This window comes from Artemia franciscana, chromosome 18 (genome assembly GCF_032884065.1).
Source record: "Artemia franciscana chromosome 18, ASM3288406v1, whole genome shotgun sequence".
NCBI lineage: Eukaryota > Metazoa > Arthropoda > Branchiopoda > Anostraca > Artemiidae > Artemia > Artemia franciscana.
This window is the reverse complement of record NC_088880.1, coordinates 12,096,818-12,117,938: the sequence shown is the minus strand read 5'-3', so window position 1 is coordinate 12,117,938 and position 21,121 is coordinate 12,096,818. Positions and strand designations below refer to the sequence as shown.

Genomic DNA, 21,121 nt, shown 5'->3' with positions numbered 1-21,121 from the left:
TTGGTACTTTTATGTGCCTAGGTGAGGGATTAAAGCAACTGGAGTTGTCAGGAAAGTCTCAAATTCGGACTTGGATTGGCAGGGTAAACATGCTGTAAATATCGCCATATTTGTCAAGCGAACGTTTTCAAATCACTACTTCAAGGATTCATAGTTCGTAATTAGGCAAAAAAGGGTTATCCTAAAAATTACTTCAGATAGGGTATTACACTTTATCAATATACTTCTTTTTTAATTACGGTAAGTAATCGTATAAAATGGAGAAAAGTTAGATGGACAAACAAATGTAGAGGTCAAAAAGCTTTTTTTTATCTAATTTGTATACTAGATGATTCTTAGAACTTTCACGAGTTTACAAAACTGACCTAAGATTTTGGAGAATTTTCTGAAAGGCTGCAAAACTGGACCTTTGGACACGATAAAGGATGATGTTCACCAGTGTTCAGCAAGATAAAGGAGGGTTTCCACATGTATTTTGACTGCCAAACATTACCCGGGTTTTATGTATTAAAGTAGCATATCCCACTCTGGGTTTGGGAGGAACAAACGGGAAATTTCAATATTAAGGAAATAAGAAAATCATAATTTTTTTTCAAGTGACACTAGAGATAAGATAATTTTAGTTTAGCCAAACAACGATAAGGAAAAATAACGGGTTATAGATGAATACTTTAATTTCTATTAATTATATTGCAGTCTATTTTATAGAATGACACATCATCTGTCAAGCCATCCGAAGTCTCTTATATCATTTTATGTAAGTAATGAATATGTATTCTGTTTTTCAAGGTCCTGTCTTTTTATGTATCAATGCTTCTTTCCTTCCATGGATTAAAATAGATCGTCACCCCTAAAACAAAACTGTGTATCTAATATTATTTCCCTAATATTTTTGTTTAAATTGTATCCGTTTTTACTTTTTTTAAGTTCCCTTTTCTTTCTGTAATTCTAGTTCTTCGCTCATCTTGAAATGAAAATTTGTCGCCATGCCCAAAACAAAATTGTCTATTGGACATGATTTCCGTATAACAACGCATATTATAAATTATAAAGAAGTTTGAAATAATGGGTTCTAGATAATAAGTTTTGAAATTGACCTCCACACTAAGAGCTGATGGAATTGCTGTGAACATAGGGAATTTTGTAATACCTCTATCTTGTTTTAAATAGGACGTGTGGTCAGGGCATATGGTATACATATGCCCGTTTTTGCGATAACCCGGTAGTAATTTTTGAATTATTTTTATTACCTCTGGATTTTGGATCGTTTTGGTGTAGTAAGTGCTATATATTTTTATTATTATTTTTATGTGTTATTTTATGACTATTTCTATAACCAGAGTCAAATCCTATACCGTTGTCTACTGTGAAGTTTAATTATATCAATATTATTATATAAAACTTCTCTACAACCTTAGCTAAGCTTTTCAACTATACCAGTAGGATACCGATATAATTAGTCAGGTTAAGACGCTACCCTTGATTTGAATTACCCTTAGGACCGTACCCATACCCACTCCAAGGGCAAGGTTAACAACCCTTTACAGTATTACCACAAATCACCTGTACTACGTCTGCTGTCCCTTACTTACTACATCACAACAACGGGTGACTTGCGGGATCACTGGGTCGAAAAGACTAAACACAGCCGCAGATTAAGACAAAAATAGCTTTACCAGAAAGTAAAATGACTTCCCTAACAGCGGTACTTGAAATAGCAAAAATTATCCCAGAATACGCGGAAATGTCAGATATCGATGTATTCGGCCCGAAATTACAATTATAATTATATTGTATATAAAATTATAAGTCGCCAACAAATTTGAAGTCTCAAAAAAAATTCTAAGCCAAAAAATTATACGTTCCACAATAATTCAAAGTCTCAAGATTATACTGTAAAGAAATTGTGTTGAAAAAAAAAAGTTAGAAAAACTTCAAATCTAAATAAAAAAATTCAAAAAAATTGGGGGATAATTTGGGCCCTGGGGGAGCTTGGAGCCCTGTTGGGGATATTTGGTCCTGGATGGGAACATGGAGACCCAAACTCACGCGCAAGCCCGGTAATGGAAAACCGACTTGCTCAGGGTCATTACATTAAAATTTTGAAACCTGGCCGGTTGTAGTCATACTCAATTATTAATAATCAATAATCAGCTCGACACCATTATAGTACAAAAAGAGCTCTACCAATTGTCTGTTAGATTCCATATCAAAAACTTCGTTTATTAGACATCATGTAGCTTCAAGCGGGCTTTAATTGTTTAATAGCATACTTGGCAAACGAAGCTCATACAATATTGGTTCCAGAAATGTCCTGAACAATCGAAAATTGAGATAGCGTGCTATGTATAGGGCTCCTGTTGTATCAACTGAATTGTTTCACCGAAAATATATTGTTTCTGCAAAATTCTAAGACTCTCTTTAGAAGTTTTTAGCTGGGTATGAGGGACTACCAACACCAAATAGCACGTTGAGATAGACCTGCGCTTGTATTTGTTATCAGCATACTACTGAGAAATATGATAATACAAAAATGCGAGATGTACGACATAAAATAAGAAGATTTAGTATTAGATGGCAATACTTTGAAACAGATTCGTGCGTATTTAAGCTTTCCAAACTAACTTCTTGCCATTTGTATTTTTTTCTTTTGTTATCAGAATGTGAAGTTAAAAGCAAGGAACGACACTCATTATTCATAACCACCAACTTTCTGTGACTATGTCAGAGCAATATATAAAAGAGTTAGAAAATAGCACTTACCTAGATCCCTTCATGTTCATACCTGTTGTTAAAAAAATGGAACTATATATATTTTTTTGGTTTTGATGTTACACCATTGATACAGAAGTGGAACACTGAAATGGCGAGAAATTGCTTTAAAAAACCTATGTAAACACTAATTTTTCTGTTTACTGTATGTTGGTTGTTTTTTTTTGCCAGATTGGTACGGCAGATAGAGCAGCTACTGTTGAAGGTTCTACTTTTGTAATCCTTAAAAAAACAAACAAAAACTAAACCTTTAATATTTCTTTCGAATGGTCAATAATAAGGATTCCGGTTGAAAGTTGAAGATAGTTCAAATCAGCAAATTATACATGGAAAACATAAATGGTCCTTTAGTCGTCTGTAACTTCAGTATTGTCTGCAACTGTGACTATAATGTGACTCAGGCGTATTTCTTAATGATAAGCTGAACAACTGACGACTCACTAGCTATTATTTGTGACTTGCATTATTTTCAGCTACTGGAAATGAGAGCGTTGTTCAGAAATTTCGTTGTCCTGTTGATATTAACGACGCTATCAATCCAGTGTCAGGATACTAGTAAGTAAAACACATTTTTGAACTTAAAATAAAATTGGAAAAAAATAATTTTAGGCCTTTAATCAACTATGATAATTTCTATCTAGCAATATTTAGTTAAACTTTGGTTTATAATTTGTAAATTTTCTTGATAAAATTAATGTTTTAACTCCATTGGCTTGTGGAAGCCTTGATTTTTATATTATCTGCAATTTTCAAGTATCAGGACACTTCAAGTCCCCCCGTGGTACTCTCTTGCTGGCTCATATGACAAAAACAATGTAATATAAAATAATGTTTTAACCACATTGATTTGTTGAAGCCTGGATTTGAATGTTTTGTTCGATTGTCAAGCATCAACACATTTTATGCCCCATCACGACACTTTCTGGCTGGCTCAAGGCACCCTCTTACACACATTATCATTCCTAATGCATTTTCTGATACTTTCCTGCAAAAAGTAACCCTATTAGCCGTATCGTTTAGCCGTATCGTTCAAACGTAAAGGACAATTCCCAAGGTTCCACACGCCACAGTTCCAGTTTTGATTCTGCTGCCTTCCACCAGGTTCAACCCGTTCCAGTCTCAGCTATGACCGCTCCGTTCCCAGTTTCGATTCTGGCTTCGGTTCTGTCACTTCCAGATCCCTCATCTCTGACCCCAAATTCCAAACTTCCGTTCCCACCAATTTTTGTATCGTTTAAAAGAACTTTACGGGGCTATGTTAGTAAGTCTAACCATGGCCACGCCCACACAATTTTCCTCAGCCCGTTTCTTTTCTCATTCTTTTGTTTTAATCTGGATTGTTTGACTTTTCTCCAAAATAGCAATACCAAAGCAGAATTGTCTTTTATTTTCTCGTTTTAATGTTGCAACTACGTTATTCATCTTTTTCTCAAAAATACCAATATCAAAATGGAATTGTTTTGATTCTTTTCTCATTATTTGGTTTCTACCAGAGTTTTCGACTTTTTGCCCAAAAATACCTATACCAAATCGTAATTGCTCTGTTTCTTTGTTTCTTTTGCCATCCCTTTGTTTCAACCCGCTTTGTTGGACTTTTTCCCCAAAATAGCAATACCAAAGCGGGGACACCCACACACACGCACAAACTCACATACAAAGACACACACACACACACACAGAATCAGACAAATCAACAGGGTCAGAGGCAAAAACTCACACAAACACACAGTCAAACAAACAAGCACAGAGAGAAAGACGAAAACACATAGACACAGAGAGTCAGACAAACGAACACGCAAATACAGACACAGAGACAAAAACACCCAATCAAAAACACACAGAGTCATACACACTGGACACAAAGAAAGACCAAAACAATCACACAAACGCACAGAGTAAACCAAAGAAACACACAAAGACAAACAAAGGGACAAAACACGTGCAAAAACACACAGAGTTAGACGCAAAAACAATCAAAGAGAAACGCGGAGATGGACAAACTGACGCTCAGACACAAAGGTACAGAGAGGAAGAGAGAGAGAACCAGAGAACCAGACACTGAGGCACACAAACACGGTGAGACAGAGTCTGTCAAACAGATTCAGACACACGAACACACAAAGAGAGAGACAAAAGCAAAAACACACACATAAACGCAATGAGTCAGACACAAAGGCGCAAAGAGAGAGACAAAACATACGCGCAAACATACAGAGTCGGACACACAAACACACAAAGAAAGACCCAAAGACAAAAACACGCATAAACACACAGAGTCAAGCACATAGGCACAGAAAGTGAGAAAAAAGCACACAAGCGCAAAGAGTCAGCCACACGAACACACACAGACAAATATAAAGACAAAAACACACACAATGATACAGAATTGGATACACGAACAGACAAAGACAGACAAACAGGCAAAAATACACACAGGCATACAGAATAGGACACACAGGCACAGAGAGAAACACACACAAAAACACAGAGTCAGACACACGAACACACAAAGAAAACCAAAGAGACAAAAGCACCCACAAACGTACAGAGTCAGACACATCTGCAGAGAGAAGGAGAGAGAGAGAGAGAGAGAGAGAGAGAGAGAGAGAGAGAGAGAGAGAAACCCACAGAGTCGGAACCTTGAACACAAAAAGATAGAGACAGGCAAACACTCAGTCAAACACATAGGGCCGGAGAGACAGAAAGACAAAAACACACACAAACACAAACAGTCATACACACAATCTCATGAAGAAATACATAGAGACCGGTAAACCCACAGTCGTGGGTTTACCCACAATCATGCCTGACACGCAGGCACAGACGATGAAATATGATTTGAATTGATTTGACAAATGAAAGTCCCATCAACAGAGACAATAAAATGACTACCTGAATCAACTTGACCAGTAAAAGTATGACCTGTCACACTCTGGGTACCTAAAGCAAACCCATAACTGACTCCAAATATTTACAACTAAACTGACACACCTCCCGTACCTGAAGTCAACTTGCAGCCACCTTGGTACCTACAGCAAAACCTCCACATCTCGGCTTCCTGCTGCCAGCCTGTTTTACCACCTAGAAAAATAATGTGGTTTGCATGGCTATTTCATGAAAACTCACTCTTTTTCTTAAGGATTCAGCATTTTTCGTACATGCTAGTACGTTAGGTTAACCTAACCAACCTAACCTACACATAGTAGGTTAAGTGGCACACCACCTTAAAACCTAACTATACGTTCCTGTGTGGGCGAGTACGCATTGGCTTGTCTCTGTGTATGTACTGTGTATTTACCTGTATCTGTAATCTTTGTGTGTTTATGTGTCTGACTCTGTATGTTTGTCTGTGTTTTGGTCTCTCTCTCTCTCTCTCTCTCTCTCTCTCTCTCTCTCTCTCTCTCTCTCTCTCTCTCTCTCTCTCTCTCTCTCCGAGTTTTTTTGTCTGACTGTGTGGTTGCATGTCTAACTGTCTCTGTTTTTTTGTTTGTGTGTCTGACTGTGTGTGTTTTTTCTCTCTCTCTCTCTGTGCCTGTGCGTCTGACTCTGTGCGTTTGTGTGTGATTTTTTTCTGTGTATATTCTTGTGTGTTCATTTGTCTGACTCGTGTTTGTGTGTCTATTTTTGTTTCTCTATCTCTTTGCCTGTGTTGTATGACTCTGTGTATTTGTGTGTGTTTTTATCTCTGCGTCTGTCGTTGTGAGCTCATTGTTCTAATTCTTTGCATTTGTGTGTCTGTTTTTCTCTCTCTTTATGCCCTTTTGTTTGACTCTGTATGTTTGTATGTGTGGTTTTGCGACTGTGTCGGTCTTTTTGTGTTCTTGAGTCTGACTGTGTGTGTTTGTGTGCGTTTTTGCTACTCTCTTTCACCTTGTGTGTTTCTCTGAGTGTCTATTTGCCTGTCTGTGTTTTTTTCTTTTCGTTTTTAAAACTTTGTGTGTTTGTGTGTGTTTTTGTGTCTGTCTCACCAAGTCTGTGCGTTTAAGTGTCTGTTTGCCTCTCTTTGTTGCAAATATTCTTTCCTGGAAATAGAATATTGGCACTTTCGCTGTTGAAATGTTTCAAGTTGTTCTTTTGTTCATAATTTTTCAATACAGCACCTATTCCATTTAAGAGATCCTTGTTCCTGACCTTTATTTTTGTAATTTTCAGTTCATGAGTGTTCAAGAGAGTGTTTAGAAGGAGAGCCGCCAAAATCCTGCCATTATGAATTTCAAATAGAGCATTACTCAACCATGACAAAGGCTTGTTGGGACTGTCCTCTCAACATCACTGACTGTTATAGGCATCACTGCATCCCTGGCATAGGTAAAGAAAGGGGACTGTTCACAATTAATCGGCAATTGCCTGGTCCGGGTATACAGGTAAGGATATTGTTTCTTATTTGGCTAACTAGCCCAGCATCAAAAGACATTATATAGAAAAAAGATTCAGCCTAGTGGGAGAGGAGAGAGGCTGCAATTTAGAAAATTGGGAAAATATGACGAGACACATTAGCAAAATAATGAATATTTTGTTTATTATTCATAATTAGCTATTAAGCTACCAGACATACCTCTCAATCTAGTTCATCCAATTCAACTTCTAAATCCAAGGAGTACCAGGATCTTTCTAAAAATGGGATTAAAATCATTTTTTTTCCTTGACGGATATATTTTAGGTGGGTTAAGACTGCAGGAAACCTTCCACATATACTTATTTTGAAGGCATTCACTTTCGTTCTTAAAGAACCATGTGTACTAATTTTAGAATATCAGGAAAAAGTCATCTGGCCTTTGATCACCACCATAATTGAAAAAAATTACTGATTTCCATTTATAGTGCTACACATTTGTAAATTATAACCATTATAAAAAATTTGACGCATAAGATGATATTGGCCATATCAAACAGTTCGTGGTAACGAACTATAGTAAGGAGCGACCCGGCTCAATAGTAAACGAAACTCTAAAAACGCAACTTCGATGCTAAAAGATATATCAAAAGAATTTGATTTTTATGCTGATTTTAAATATATAAGTTTCGTCAAATTTAATCTTTGTCATCAAAAGTTACGAGCCTGAGAACATTTGCCTTATTTTGGAAAATAGGGAAAAACACCCCCTAAAATTCATAGGATCTTAACGAAAATCACACCATCGCATTCAGCGTATCAAAGAACCCTATAGAAAAAATTTCAAGGTCCAATCTACAAAAATGTGGAATTTCGTATTTTCTGCCGGAAGACAGATCACGGGTGCGTGTTTATTTGTTTGTTTGTTTTTTTGTTGTTTTTTTCCCCACGAGTCATCGTATCGACCAAGTGGTCCTAGAGTGTTGCAATACGGCTCATTCCAACAGAAATGAAAAGTTATAGTGCCCTTTTTAAGAGACCAAAAAATTGGAGGGCCCAAATTTTGAGATATCCACTTTGTTCCGCATAGTCGAAAACCATCATAACTATGTCTTTGGGGATGACTTACTCCCCCAGCCCCTCCCTGGGGGAGGGGCTGCAAGTGACAAAGTTTGACCAATGTTTACATACAGTAATGGTTATTGGGAAGTGTACCGACGCTTTCAGGGGGATTTTTTGGGTTTGGGTGTGGGGTTGAGAAGAGGGACTATGTGGGAGGATCTTTCCTTGGAGGATTATTTCATGGGGAAGAGAAATTCAATGAAAAGGGCGTAGGATTTTCTAGCATTACCATTAAACAAAAACAATGCAAATATAAACATGAAAAAGTTTTTTCAATTGAAAGTAAGGAGTAGCATTAAGACTTAAAACGAACAGAGATTATTACGCATATGAAAGATTCTAAAATACTTTAGCATAAAGAGCGAGGTATTTAGGAGGAGATGAATACTTCGCTCTTTATGCTAAAGTATTTTTAGTAATTTCAACTATTTATTCTACGGCCTTTCCGATTCAAGGGTTATTCTTAAAGAATTGGGACAAAACTTAAGATTTAGTGTGAAGAGCGAAGTATTAACGAGGGGACAAACCCCCTCATATATATAATCAAAAATATAAGAATATAAAAGTTTGTTACATAAGTTAATTCTTCAGTTCGGTATATTTTTACTAATAAAAACGTTCGTTAAAAATTAAAAGCTCTAGTTGCCTTTTTAACTAACCGAAAAATTTGAGGACAACTAGGCCTCCTCCCCCACCCCTTATTTCTCAAAATCGTCTGATCAAAACTAAGAGAAAGCCATTTAGCCCAAAAAAAGAATTAATATGCAAATTTCATTTTAATAATTTATGTACGGAGAGCCAAAATTTTAACATGTATTAATTCAAAAACGTTCAGAAATTAGATTAAAAAAAATAGTTTTTTTTTAACTGAAAGTAAGGAGCGACATTAAAACTTAAAACGAACAGAAATTACTCCGTATATAAAATGGGTGGTTCCCTCCGCAATCCCTCGCTCTTTATGCTAAAGTTTGACTCTTTGTCACAATTCTACTTTTTAAAACAATTAAAAACTTTAGCGTAAAGAGCGAGGGATTGCGGAGGGGACAACCCATTTTATATGCGGAGTAATTTTTGTTCTTTTTAAGTTTTAATGTCGTTCATTACTTTCAGTTAAAAAAACTAATTTTTTTTATATTTAATTTTACCATATAGGCAACGGTATAGCAGTGCCTATAGTAGAGCCATAAAGCTAAAATGATTTATTATTCATTTATATTTTTTCCCTGAAGTACCAGATATGGAAGGGGTGGTCGTAAAGACTTCGAAGGGGGGTTCATTCAGTTGGAAATTGGAAGTTCTAGTGTCCTTTTTAAGAGTCAAAAGTGATCGGAGGGCTGCTACCCCCCACGCCCTCTTTCCCCAATTGCTTATGATCACAACTTAGAGACAGCTTTTTTGTTCACATTAGTCCAAAGGTTAAATAACTATGCCTCTGTGCATGACAAAGCCCACCACAGACCAGGGGCAAGGCTAGTAATAATAATAATGTATTTCTTACCCACTTACAAAAAGGAAAAACTGGAGTACAAGGAGAAAAAACAAAGATCTACAAATAACACAAAATACAAGGAAAAGAAATAAGAATTTAGTAAAAGAGGCGGATAAGATGATTGTAAGGACCAAGATGGATTGGAGCTTCGTCAATTAATTTTGAATTTAGTTTTTCCACTGAGACAACAATATCAGTTGCCTGATATTTACTAATTAACCTTCGGTTCCGATATGATCGTGGTAAATAAAGTAAAAACTTACAATACCGATAGTAATCCGTCTTGACCCTCTTTAAGTCACCTTTGTTCAGAAGCATATAAAACCCATCACAAAATAACACAGAATGGTCGCAGAAACTCGGGTACAGCTTTGTAAGTGCTTGTGGCCGGAAAGGTCCAATTTTAAAACACTCCAGTTTAAACTTAAATTGTATATCCTGAATTGTCTGAAAAATAAAAAATAAAAACTTGCAGAATTGCAAACAGAAATCCCAAGCCATCGAAAAGAATTGACTTGTGGTAAGGAAAAAGAACTGCAATCCAAAGGATGAGACGAACTAACCCCACTAAAATATAAGAAATTCACATTTATCCACGTTTAGAAATAATCCAATTCTGGCAAATGTATCAGCGACGGATCGAACAGAACGCGCTAAACCCGCCTAAGTTCGGCTAATAAGAAGCAAGTCGTTAGCATAAGCCAAGTATGATGCGTCTGTGAATCCTGTAAAATAAAAACTACGTATACCAGACAAAACGATTTCAATAGAAGCATTAAAAATATGAGGAAAGAGAACTCCCCCCTGTCTTACTCCACACTTGACTGGTATATGTCCGGAAAATTCACGATTTATGACTTTAATCTCAAATAATTTGAATACCAAAACTTCAAAACCAGAATCACTGACGCATTCACACCAAATTGATTAAGAGCATACCAAGCTTGTGCATGGCAAACGCAATCGAATGTTTTAGGTATATCAAGGGTGCTAAAATGAAGACTATAACTACGCCAAGTGGCTTCCTTAATAAGCTGCGCTAAAACACGATGAGCATGTTGACAGCTCAGACCTGACCAGAAGCCGAACTGGTTAGCCTCATAATTAACAAATTCATCGATACGTGGAAGTAGAACATACTCAAATAATTTACTTGCAGTACAGGCGACGGTAATTGGCCTGTACGAATTACAAGAATTTAGATCTTTTCCTTTCTTTAATATTGAAGTAACACTTCCACATAAAAATGAATCAGGAACAGTAGACCTTGAAAGGCACATCTGAAATAATAACTGAAGATGCGATAGAAGTTCGGCTGACTTCGGGTCAAGATGAGTGGCATAAATACCATCAAGGTCACATGACTTTGACTTTAACTGTCGAAGAGATTTCACAATATTAGATTTATCAAGAGGTAAGCTATGTAAGTTATGCAAGTTGCCAATTGTTAACAGATAAGGTTTGTATGGAAGGGATGGTCTTATAAACTTTGTAGGAGGCTCATTTCATTAAAATTGAAAGTTCTGGTTCCTTTTTAAAGAAACAAAAGTAATCAAAGGGCAATAACCCCCTCCCCCGTAACTCCACTTTTTTCCTCGAAATGCATCCGATCAAAATTTTGAAACAGCCATTTAGTTTAAAATAGTCCAAATGTCAAATAACTATGCCTCCAGGGTTAAAAACCCCAGTACCTGGTGCAATGGCTATAACTTGTATAAGTAGTTCATTGTTAATAAATAAGGTCTTTCATCAAATAGTTCGTGGTAACGAACTGTAGTAAAGAGCAACCCGGCTCAATAGTAACCGAAACTCTAGAAAATGGAATTTTGATACCATTAGTTACATCAAAATAATTGCATTTTAATGCTGAGTTTAAATGTATAAGTTTCATCAAGATTAGTCTTAGCCATCAAAAGTTACGAGCCTGAGAAAATTTGCCTCATTTTAGAAAATAGGGGAAAACACCCCCTAAAAGTCATACGATCTTAACGAAAATCACACCATCAGATTCAGCGTATCAGAGAACCTTATTGTAGAAGTTTCAAGCCCCATTCTACAAAAATGTGGAATTTCGCTTTTTTTGCCAGAAGACAAATCACGGATGCGTGTTTTTTTTTTTTTTTTTTTTTTTTTTTTTTTTTTTTTTTTTTTTTTTTTTTTTTTTTTCCAGGGGTGATCGTATCGACTCGGTGGTCCAAGAATGTCGCGAAAGGGCTCATTCTAACGGAAATTAAAAGTTCTTGTGCCCTTTTTAAGTGACCGAAAAATTTGGAGGGCCCCTAGGCCCCCTCCTACGCTCATTTTTCCCCAAAGTCACCGGATCAAAATTCTGAGATTGCCAGCTTATTCACCATAGTCGAAAAACCTAGTAACTATGTCTTTTGGGACTACTTACTCCCCCGCAGGCCACGTGGGAGGGGCTCCAAGTTACAAACTTTGACCTGTGTTTACGTGTAGTAATGGTTACTGGGAAGTGTACAGACGTTTTCAAAAGGATTTTTTTGGTTTGGGGGGGGGGGTACCTGGGAGGATCTTTCCATGGAGGAACTTCTCATGGGGGAAGAGACTTTCAATGGAGGGGGCGCAGGATTTTCTAGCATTATTTTAAAAAAAAATAATGAAAAAATAAATATGAAAAGTTTTTTCTACTGAAAGTGAGAAGCAGCATTAAGACTTAAAACAAACAGAAATTATTACGCATATGAGGGTTTTACCTCCTCGTAATACCTCGCTCTTTACGCTAAAGTATTTTTAGTAATTTCAACTATTTATTCTACGGCCTTTCTGATTCAGGGGTCATTCTTAAGGAATTGGGACAAAATTTAAGCTTTAATGTAAAGAGCGAGGTATCGAAGAGGGGTGAGCCCCTTCATATACGCAATAAAAATATAGAAATATAGAAGTTCGCTACGTAATTTAATTCGTAAGTTAAGTATATTTTTTACTTATGAAAACGTTTGTAAAAAATCATAAGTTATAGTTGCCTTTTTAAGTAATCAAAAACTTGGAGGGCAACTAGGCCTCCTCCCTCGCTCCTTTTTTCTCAAAATATTCCGATTAAAACTATGAAAAAGCCATTTAGCCCAAACAAATTAATATGCAAATTTCGTTTTAATTATATACGTGCTTAGAGCCAAGATCAAAACATGTATTAATTTAAAAACATCTAGAAATTAAACAAAAAAACAAGCCTTTTTTAAATGAAAGTAAGGAGCAACATTTAAACTTAAACGAACAGAAATTACTCCGTATATGAAAGAGGCTTTTCTTTCTCAATGCCCTGCTCTTTACGCTAAAGTTTTTAACTGTTTTAAAATGTAAAGAGAAAGAGTCAAAGTTTAGCGTAAAGAGCGAGGCGTTGAGGAGAAAAAGCCCCTTTCATATGCGGAGTAGTTTCTGTTCGTTTTAAGTTTAAATGTCGCCCCTTTCTTTCATTTAAAAAAAAAAAACTTGTTTTTTTATTTAATCAAGAAAAGAGGGCATGTTTGATCCTGGATCTCCAAAAAGGCTTTGAGCATTATGGTGAAGTTTTAAGGAAATGTTGATAGGGATGCCCAACACAATCAGAACATACTAACACACTATACCTTGCTGGTTGTGAAAAGGCGGATATCCGCAGTACCTAAGGAATGGATGAGGGCATTAGGTTGAAACTTACAAGGTATGTTGAGGGGATGTTGAATAGAGATTAGAGGGCAAATTTTCCCTCCTTTTACTTCTTATGTGCAAACTCTTCCCAAAAATAGTCAAATTTTTTAATTATCATATTTTTCAAACAAGACAAAAGGCGTAATAGCACTCCAGCACCCCCACAGCCTCGGGGCAGGGATTGTGAACTATGCAACTTGCAAATTGTCTACTTGCAGGATTTGTCGTTAGAAAAAGAGAGGTGTTTTGATTACGGGTGCATCCAAAAAGGCCAAGGGTATTCAGCTGAAACTTTTAATAATATTAAGGGGTATCTTAGACTAAATCAAAAGGCACTACGTACATCCGTTTTATCAAAAAGCGGATCTGCAATATCTCAAGAACGGCTGAGGGTATTAAGTTGAACTTTCCGTACATGTTGAGGGGGATATTTTAAAGTGATTTAAGGGCTGCAAAACCCCTCCCACACTGCGTTTTAGCTGCCCTCTCTTCAAAAATATTCGATCAAAATTTAAATAGGCACCTTTTTAAAAATAGTCTGAAGGCCAAATAATTACGTCAATGGGAATGGCATGACCCTCCATAGCTTTAGAGAGAAATGTCGAACACAATCAAAAAATACTATGTGCATGTTGTTTGTCAAAAGGGCGTATCAAAAATATCTAAGAAACATCAAAGGATATTAAGTTGAAAATCAGAGGGTATGTTCGGCGTAGTTTTGAAATGTGATTGAAGGACCACAAGCCTCCCTTTACCTTTTTAGATGGCCTCTCCACTTAACGCTGATCAAAATTTGAAAAAAGTGATTTTATTCAAAATAGGCAAAAGGTAGTAACTATGCTTCCCGGAATGCAATGCCCCCAAATCACTTAGGGAAAGGATTTTAATCTACAATTCATTTGCCGTTAGGAAAAAGGGGAGTGTTTAATTCTTATCATGTTCGTAAAGATTATGTATAATAAGGAAAAAACACAAAGGAATATTGAGCGGCACGTTTAACTAAATTAAAAGGTATTATGTATATCCAGTTTTTCAAAAAGGTGTATTTACAATATCTAAAGTATGGCTGAAGGTATTCATTTTAAAATTTCAGGGCATGCTGAAGGAGATATTGAAAAATTCTGGGAGGGCAACCAGCCCCCTTCCTATTGGAGAGGGGCCCTTTTGTTCAAAATAGTCGAAAAATCAATGAACTCTGCTTCTAGGGATGATAAAATTCTCCACAGCCCCAGGGACAAGTGTTTTACGTAACCTTAGTCCCCTTTTTTGCAAAATAAGAACAAGTTTGATTCTAAATTTCAGAGCTAAGGGTATTAAGCTAAAACCCTTAGAAAATGTTAACGGGGATGTCAAACAAATCTAGATACACTATATGCAGATTGATAAGCGAGAGGGAAATTGATAAAGGAACGGAGAGCAAACAGTCCCCCTCCACTTTCTCTTTTATACACTCCATTTTACGCAGATAGAAATAATAAAAAGCCGTTTTATTCAAATTAGTCGCAATGTCTAATAGCTTTGCCCACAGCCAATGGGGTAAGGGTAGTAAATTTCCAATTTCTCCGTTTTTAACTTGCAGCATTTATCATTGGGAAAGGGGGAAACCTTTGATGCTTACTGCGCCCGGAAAGACCAAGGGTACTGAGGTAACATTTTGGGGAATTTGAGCGGTATGTTGAGCTGAATCACAAAACACAATCTGAATCCAAGTTATAAGAAAGGTATATCCGCAATATCTCAAGAAAGGGTAAGGGCATTTACCTACATCTTTTTGGCTACTTCTACTATTGCTGCGGTTCCAAATGTGACTGGAACAATGACGACTTTCGATTGCCAAAACTTGTGGTTGTGATTGCAACTGCTTGTAGTTGGTACTACATTTAGTTGTGACTACTTCCAGAGAATGTAAGGGATGTTGCACAAAATTTTAAAACACTGTGTACATGCTAATAGTCTAAAGAGCGCATCAGCAATAAATCAGGAACGGTCAAGAGATATAATCTCTTGTGGAATTCCACTTCAGCGGTAATTAATGTCTCTACCAAAGAAAAGAAGAAATACAACATCTGATTCCCAATTCCATCCTCTTTCCAATATAATAATCACCTTAAGTGATATGATATAGCCTCACGATATAGCCTTAAGCTAGGTACCTAAAATTACTTACTTTTTTAATTTTGTTTTTTGTGCTTATTTCTCATAAAGAGCCGGTTCAAAATTTAAAACCCTCGTAACGCTACTTAAAAAAAAACACAAAATAGAAAATTTTTTTTAATTTCATAGTTCCAAAGCTCATGTTAGGCTATTAGGTGGATGCGTCTGAGGCACAATTACTGTAGCCGCAATCTTAGTAACTCCAGAGTATTAAATTGGAACAAAAAAATTCTGAAAATGGGTCCGAAGTTAATTTTTCCCTTGTTTGGTTAGAAATATTACTATCCAAAAAAATGGAAGGAAGACGGCATCTTTCTGATTACTTAAATAGGCACACAATTTGCTGTTCAAATAGGTCTCCTTGACTTTTCTATGTCCAGTGTTTTAATACATTTCCTCATGGGGAAAAGCAGAAGCATAAGAAAAAACAGCAGGAGCGATTGCATAATAGAAACGACAATAATTATTTCTGAGTCCAAAGAAATTCTACGACATAGTGAAATCACCAATACAATATAGATGTGGTCATAATTTCAGGGAGGACATCTACATTTCTGAAATAATAAAATTTTCTATTAATACACTTTCCATTGGTCTCCTGACCTTGATAATGCATACAAGTTTGGAATTATTGTGAACATTATAGTTCACGATACTCTCTTTTCAGATTTTCAAAGCTATACATTTTATTGGCTTATATCAGGAGGGGCCAGGTTGAAAATTCTCTCTCTTTGAATTCTTGCCCTCCCCTATATCTTGGAAAAAAACCTTTTTTTGGGGTATTTTCACTGAAAATGACTTTTTAATGTTTCCATTGTTTTTTGTTTTTTTAATGACAAAATCTGTAACTAATTTAGGCTGTATCGGTTTGTGCCACCCAAAAATGGGCCTAAATTTTATTTCGTGTCTAATAGGCTTGCAAGTAGCAGGTCATGCAAATAGGACCAGAGAGACTTCAATGAAAATAAAATTGGTTGAAAATTAAAAATTGAAAATTTTATACGTTGATTTTTGATTTTTGAATTAAAAAGGTATAGTTGTGGGCATCAAGCCATGGCTAATTGTAGAAAAGGCCTAGACAGATAGTCTAATTGATTGAGAACAAAACCCCGGCATTAATGCTTCCCTTATTTGGATTGTATAAAAAGGAGCATAGTTCATTTGTTAGTAGATATGTTTATACCTGAAGCAGCATGTTTTGTTTTCTCATATGGGCTCAGATTTACAAGACACGTAGACAGTAACAAAGGGACCTCAGTGTAGACAAAATTGTTTCCATAGGTAGTGAAGGCCATGGGAAATATTGTTGTAAAATACTTATGGCTGAAAAAACTTAAATTAATCCAAAATATTTCTAATTCTATTAAGAATAAACTCGTTAGAGAAGAGTAATTATTCTAATAATGAATAAATAGTTTGAGACGACGAACAGAAATTAATTTAGAAATGTTTTATAAAAAGAAAGTTTTTCAAAAAAGTAAAGAACCACTTTAAAGCCTAAGACGGGCAGAAATAAAGTCATGTAATAAAAACCGAAAAAATCATCACAGACAGGAGTAGAACAACCGGCCTCGAAAGCTTCGAAAAGCAAGTGCATCATTTGCAATCCAGTGAAAACAAAGTACATTTTGATTTTTTTTTTCTCTGAAAATTGCTATAAATTATAGAAATTAATATCATTGTATAATAAATCAAAGGTATGCTTTCATTATTTTTTTTTCCAGTAGTCTTGCCTATAATGGTAATTTTTCATATTAATTCTTTTTTTTAACTTTGGACAGATGTAAAAGCAGACTGTTCAAAACACACATCATCTTCGATAAAATACAAATGACATTTGAGTTGTTTCAGGTCCAAGCCCTTGTTTGTAAACCTTGATTAGGCTTTTGATATTTTGTTATTTTCATGCCGATATGTCTATAAATAAAAAAACACACTAATCGAAATTTAAATTATTTTAAGCGTAACTGACGCTCTGGCCTTTAAAAGATTCTGGTGCCGACTGTTCAGCTCCTGTTTGTGGTAATGACAACTCGGTTTAAGGGTGACCTGATTATTCATTTCAATTTCTGTTGGTTGGAATCATTCTTTCACCTATAACAGCATCTTTTTTCCTTACATTTGATTAAATTATTCATTTTGATTTCTCTTCATTGTCAGTTTCATCTACTCATTGATTGTATTTCTGTTTGTTTGAAGTTTGGATAAAGATGTGACTTTATTTCTGCTTGTCTTAGACTTTGATAAGGCTCTTTGCTTTTCTGTTAAAAACTTCTATTTGAAAGCATTGTTTTAGATTAACAAACAAAAAAATAACAAACGGGAATCAAAAACCTCTCTTTGTGTGTTATAAAAAGAACAGGCTAATAAACAGCAATAATATGACCTCTCTTTCTTTAGAAAACGTCGATTTTAAGAAGATAGGCTTTTAGATAATAATGTTTTGCTTAAATTCTCAAACTGAAATTTTACAGGTTTGCAAAGGAGACGAGATAATCGTCGATATTGTTAATCGACTTTCAAGTGAGACGACCACAATGCATTGGCATGGGGTTCGTCAAGTAGGAACCGCCTATATGGACGGTGTCCCACTTGTAACCCAATGCCCAATCAGCCCCTTGACTACTTTCAGGTATCGGTTTTGGGCAGATAATCCTGGCACTCATTTTTATCACTCTCATTCTGGTAAGTCTGTTCATGTCTGTATGTGACAACTCTTTTGTGTATAGAGCAAGGAGGTACACTAGTACCTCCTTAAAGAGGTGATTAGCATCTGTGCTAATAGATCTTGGGAGCATGTTGGTAGCAGACATTTGGAAAAGGAGGCCTTTGGTAGGTCAAAGTTTAAATTAGAAATTGGCTTACTTTCACTTTTTTCCTAAGTTCTTTAATGAGGAAAATTAAGCAGGAGATTTGGATCCAGCAGCTTTAACCATTCCTTTCAGCGTTGCCGGATCACTATGAAAAAATGTGTACTTTAAGATCCTCTAGATCTCACGAGCTTCTCCTCGAAATTTTAGCTATATTAGATCTCTCAAACTATATTTTCCAAAAATCATATGCAATACCTTCTTTGTGTAACTTTTTTTTAAACTATCACCTTCTGGTAACAGTTTTTAACTGCTTCGGCTGGTTGTTAGTCAATTGGTATGGAAATCGACATTTCAAACTCTTGAAAAAATTGTTCCTAAAACCTTGGGTCACTTATTTTCCAGCTAGTAAAAATAAGATTTTCCCCGTGTTTTTTTTTTTTTTTTTTATATACCAGGGCATACTAAGCAATTTTTATAATTGCACGAATCCATTTTAAGTTACGTCATAGTACAACTTCAAAAGCGGAAAATATATACGACTTGAGGCACATGGCATAACGGCATTTATACAAACTGAATAAACAGAGTAGCATATTATAGGATGTCCAACGAAAGTTTAAAAATGCCGCATAGAGCCAATAGAGTCATCCAATCATATTTGCCCCAATTGGCAGTTATTTTTGAATGCCCAGCTTAGATCTCTTTTTGAATCATTATATGAATTGCAATTATTTTAAAGTATTTTACACTAATCCTTTTTTACATGGTATAAACATAAAAAAACATAATTCGATGGAAATTGAAAGAAAATGACTCTCCCTATGCCTCTGTCTCTATCTTTTACTGAGCCTCTTTTCTTACGAGCTTCATAAACGTGCTAATTCATAATAGATTTGTGGACTCTATAACAGACCAAAGACAGCAAAAGTTTTGACTAGCTCCAAGCGCTTTTTTCCTGTGCCACCAACAAAAGTTCCTTAAAAAATTTAAAGCCATAAAATTGGTTATTTAGGTCTACTTCTTTAATACCTCGTCGAATACCAATTTCGTTAGATGTCTTTTGACTGTTTACCTACTCGCGTATTCCAATTTTTGTTTATAAATTATCTAGTATCTTGTCAGATAATAAATAGTACCAGGAGCTCGGGCCTCACCTGGGTTCTGACACTCGGCACGTTACAGGTTAGTATATATTTAAATTTCGCTGCTGCTTGTCTTCTAACCTCAAAATAATTTGAGCGCCTTCTTGATGTAATGACGTCACCATAGGCTCGATCCACCCCGAATGACGACGTCAATTAATTTCAAAGTTTGCCCTTGTGATTTATGTATTGTCATCGCCCTTGCCGGTCGAAGTGGATTTTCATTTCGTTGTCCTCTACATCTAAGTTGATCTTTACTAAGAACAAGTGTAACTCAAGAAATGTGAACTTCTTTTCCAGTTTTTTTTACCAGTAATAACATTTGCAACAAGAAAGATTTCCAGCCCCTAGAAAATCACAGATAGCTTTAATGTCTGCATATTACAGCTTCCCCACCCCCTCCTCCGCTTAAGATAGTTTTTTGCAGTTTTAAAGATTGAATATTTTACTCTTTATCTTTTGTTCTATTACACTTAATGTTTTTCAAAATGATGTTTTTTCTATAATTCAGTAATTAGGGTTATTTGCTCTGGAATTTTCTTGCAAAAGCAACTTTTGCCTTATTTGAACTGGACTTTTAAGGTGATTCTTTGTACTCTTACTCCTAAAATGTAGATCAGAATTTAGAGTTTGAATGTTGAAGTAAAGAAACATAATAAAATGCATAAACCTTTTTTTTAATCTTAGCCATTCAAAGAGGAGACGGCATAGCTGGCCCTTTTATCATTCGGCAGCCTGAAGATCCCCACAAGGATCTTTATGACTTTGACCTCTCAGAACATGTTTTAATCGTTGATGACTGGCTGGAGGATCTTAGTATGACTAGATATGCATCAGCTCATCATGGTGAAGGACATTTTTCAAGTGGAACTATCTTAGTTAACGGGAAAGGTCGCAATTATTCAGAAGGAGGTGCAGAGGTCCAGACTCCACTGTCTAGATTTACAGTCACTAAGGTTAGAGTTGACTTACATTTATTCATTCGCTCAGGTTGGGTTATTCCATGCTTTTCATACAAGAGGGCTTGAAATAAAGTTATCTGTCTCTGTTGTCCGTGACTCGTGTACTTTCGAGTAAAAAAATAAAAGAGATTTCAGAATGTATATAATTATTGGATTAAACAACAGTACTGTTGTCATCAGTATATCTGTATATTATCTGTAATTTTGGTGCCTCCAAGCTTGGTATTGTGGGAAATATACTGTCTATCCCATATCAACTGCTTTTTGAAGGTTATGCTTCCGTTTTGCCAAACAAGGTATTTTTTAAAGCTGACAATCCCAAGTTTTTCCTAGTCTTGCTAGTTTCACCCAAAATTTACTTGCTTATGCATATTATTTTGTTTAATTTAACTTTTAAATGTGTGACTTACTTGACTTATGGGCGTCGCTCAGCGTAGAGAGTGATGTTAGCTTCCTCCAACTGGTGCGATCAGCATCTAACACTGGCGTGTCGTGGACATTGATGTTTGCCTGCTTCAAGTATTTTAAAAGACATTCGGACCGTCGGTGTTTCCGTCTTCCACAGGTTTGTTTCCAGCCAGCTTCTGTGGGGTTAAAGTCCAGCGCTATTTTTACAGGTAGGTGTGATGGCACTCTCAGGAGATGACCATACCATCGTAGAGTGAACTCCACAATTTGGATGGAAA

The 21,121-nt window shown here is 36.0% G+C and overlaps 1 protein-coding gene across 3 annotated transcripts in view; it reads left to right on the top strand.

Annotated features, from left to right (window-relative positions):
• Nucleotides 1-636: 636 nt before the first annotated feature.
• LOC136038621 (uncharacterized) overlaps nucleotides 637-21,121 on the top strand; it is a 53,412-nt gene continuing 32,927 nt past the window's right edge. For 2 of the 3 annotated variants that reach the window (XM_065721853.1, XM_065721851.1), the window contains exons 1-5: nucleotides 637-757; nucleotides 3,246-3,327; nucleotides 6,925-7,136; nucleotides 17,993-18,203; nucleotides 20,161-20,429. In XM_065721853.1, the coding sequence (XP_065577925.1) occupies nucleotides 710-757; nucleotides 3,246-3,327; nucleotides 6,925-7,136; nucleotides 17,993-18,203; nucleotides 20,161-20,429 (822 nt within the window). In that variant the 5' untranslated portion in view covers nucleotides 637-709. The remainder of the gene's footprint in view (nucleotides 758-3,245; nucleotides 3,328-6,924; nucleotides 7,137-17,992; nucleotides 18,204-20,160; nucleotides 20,430-21,121) is intronic. The other variant, XM_065721852.1, reaches the window with a different exon arrangement.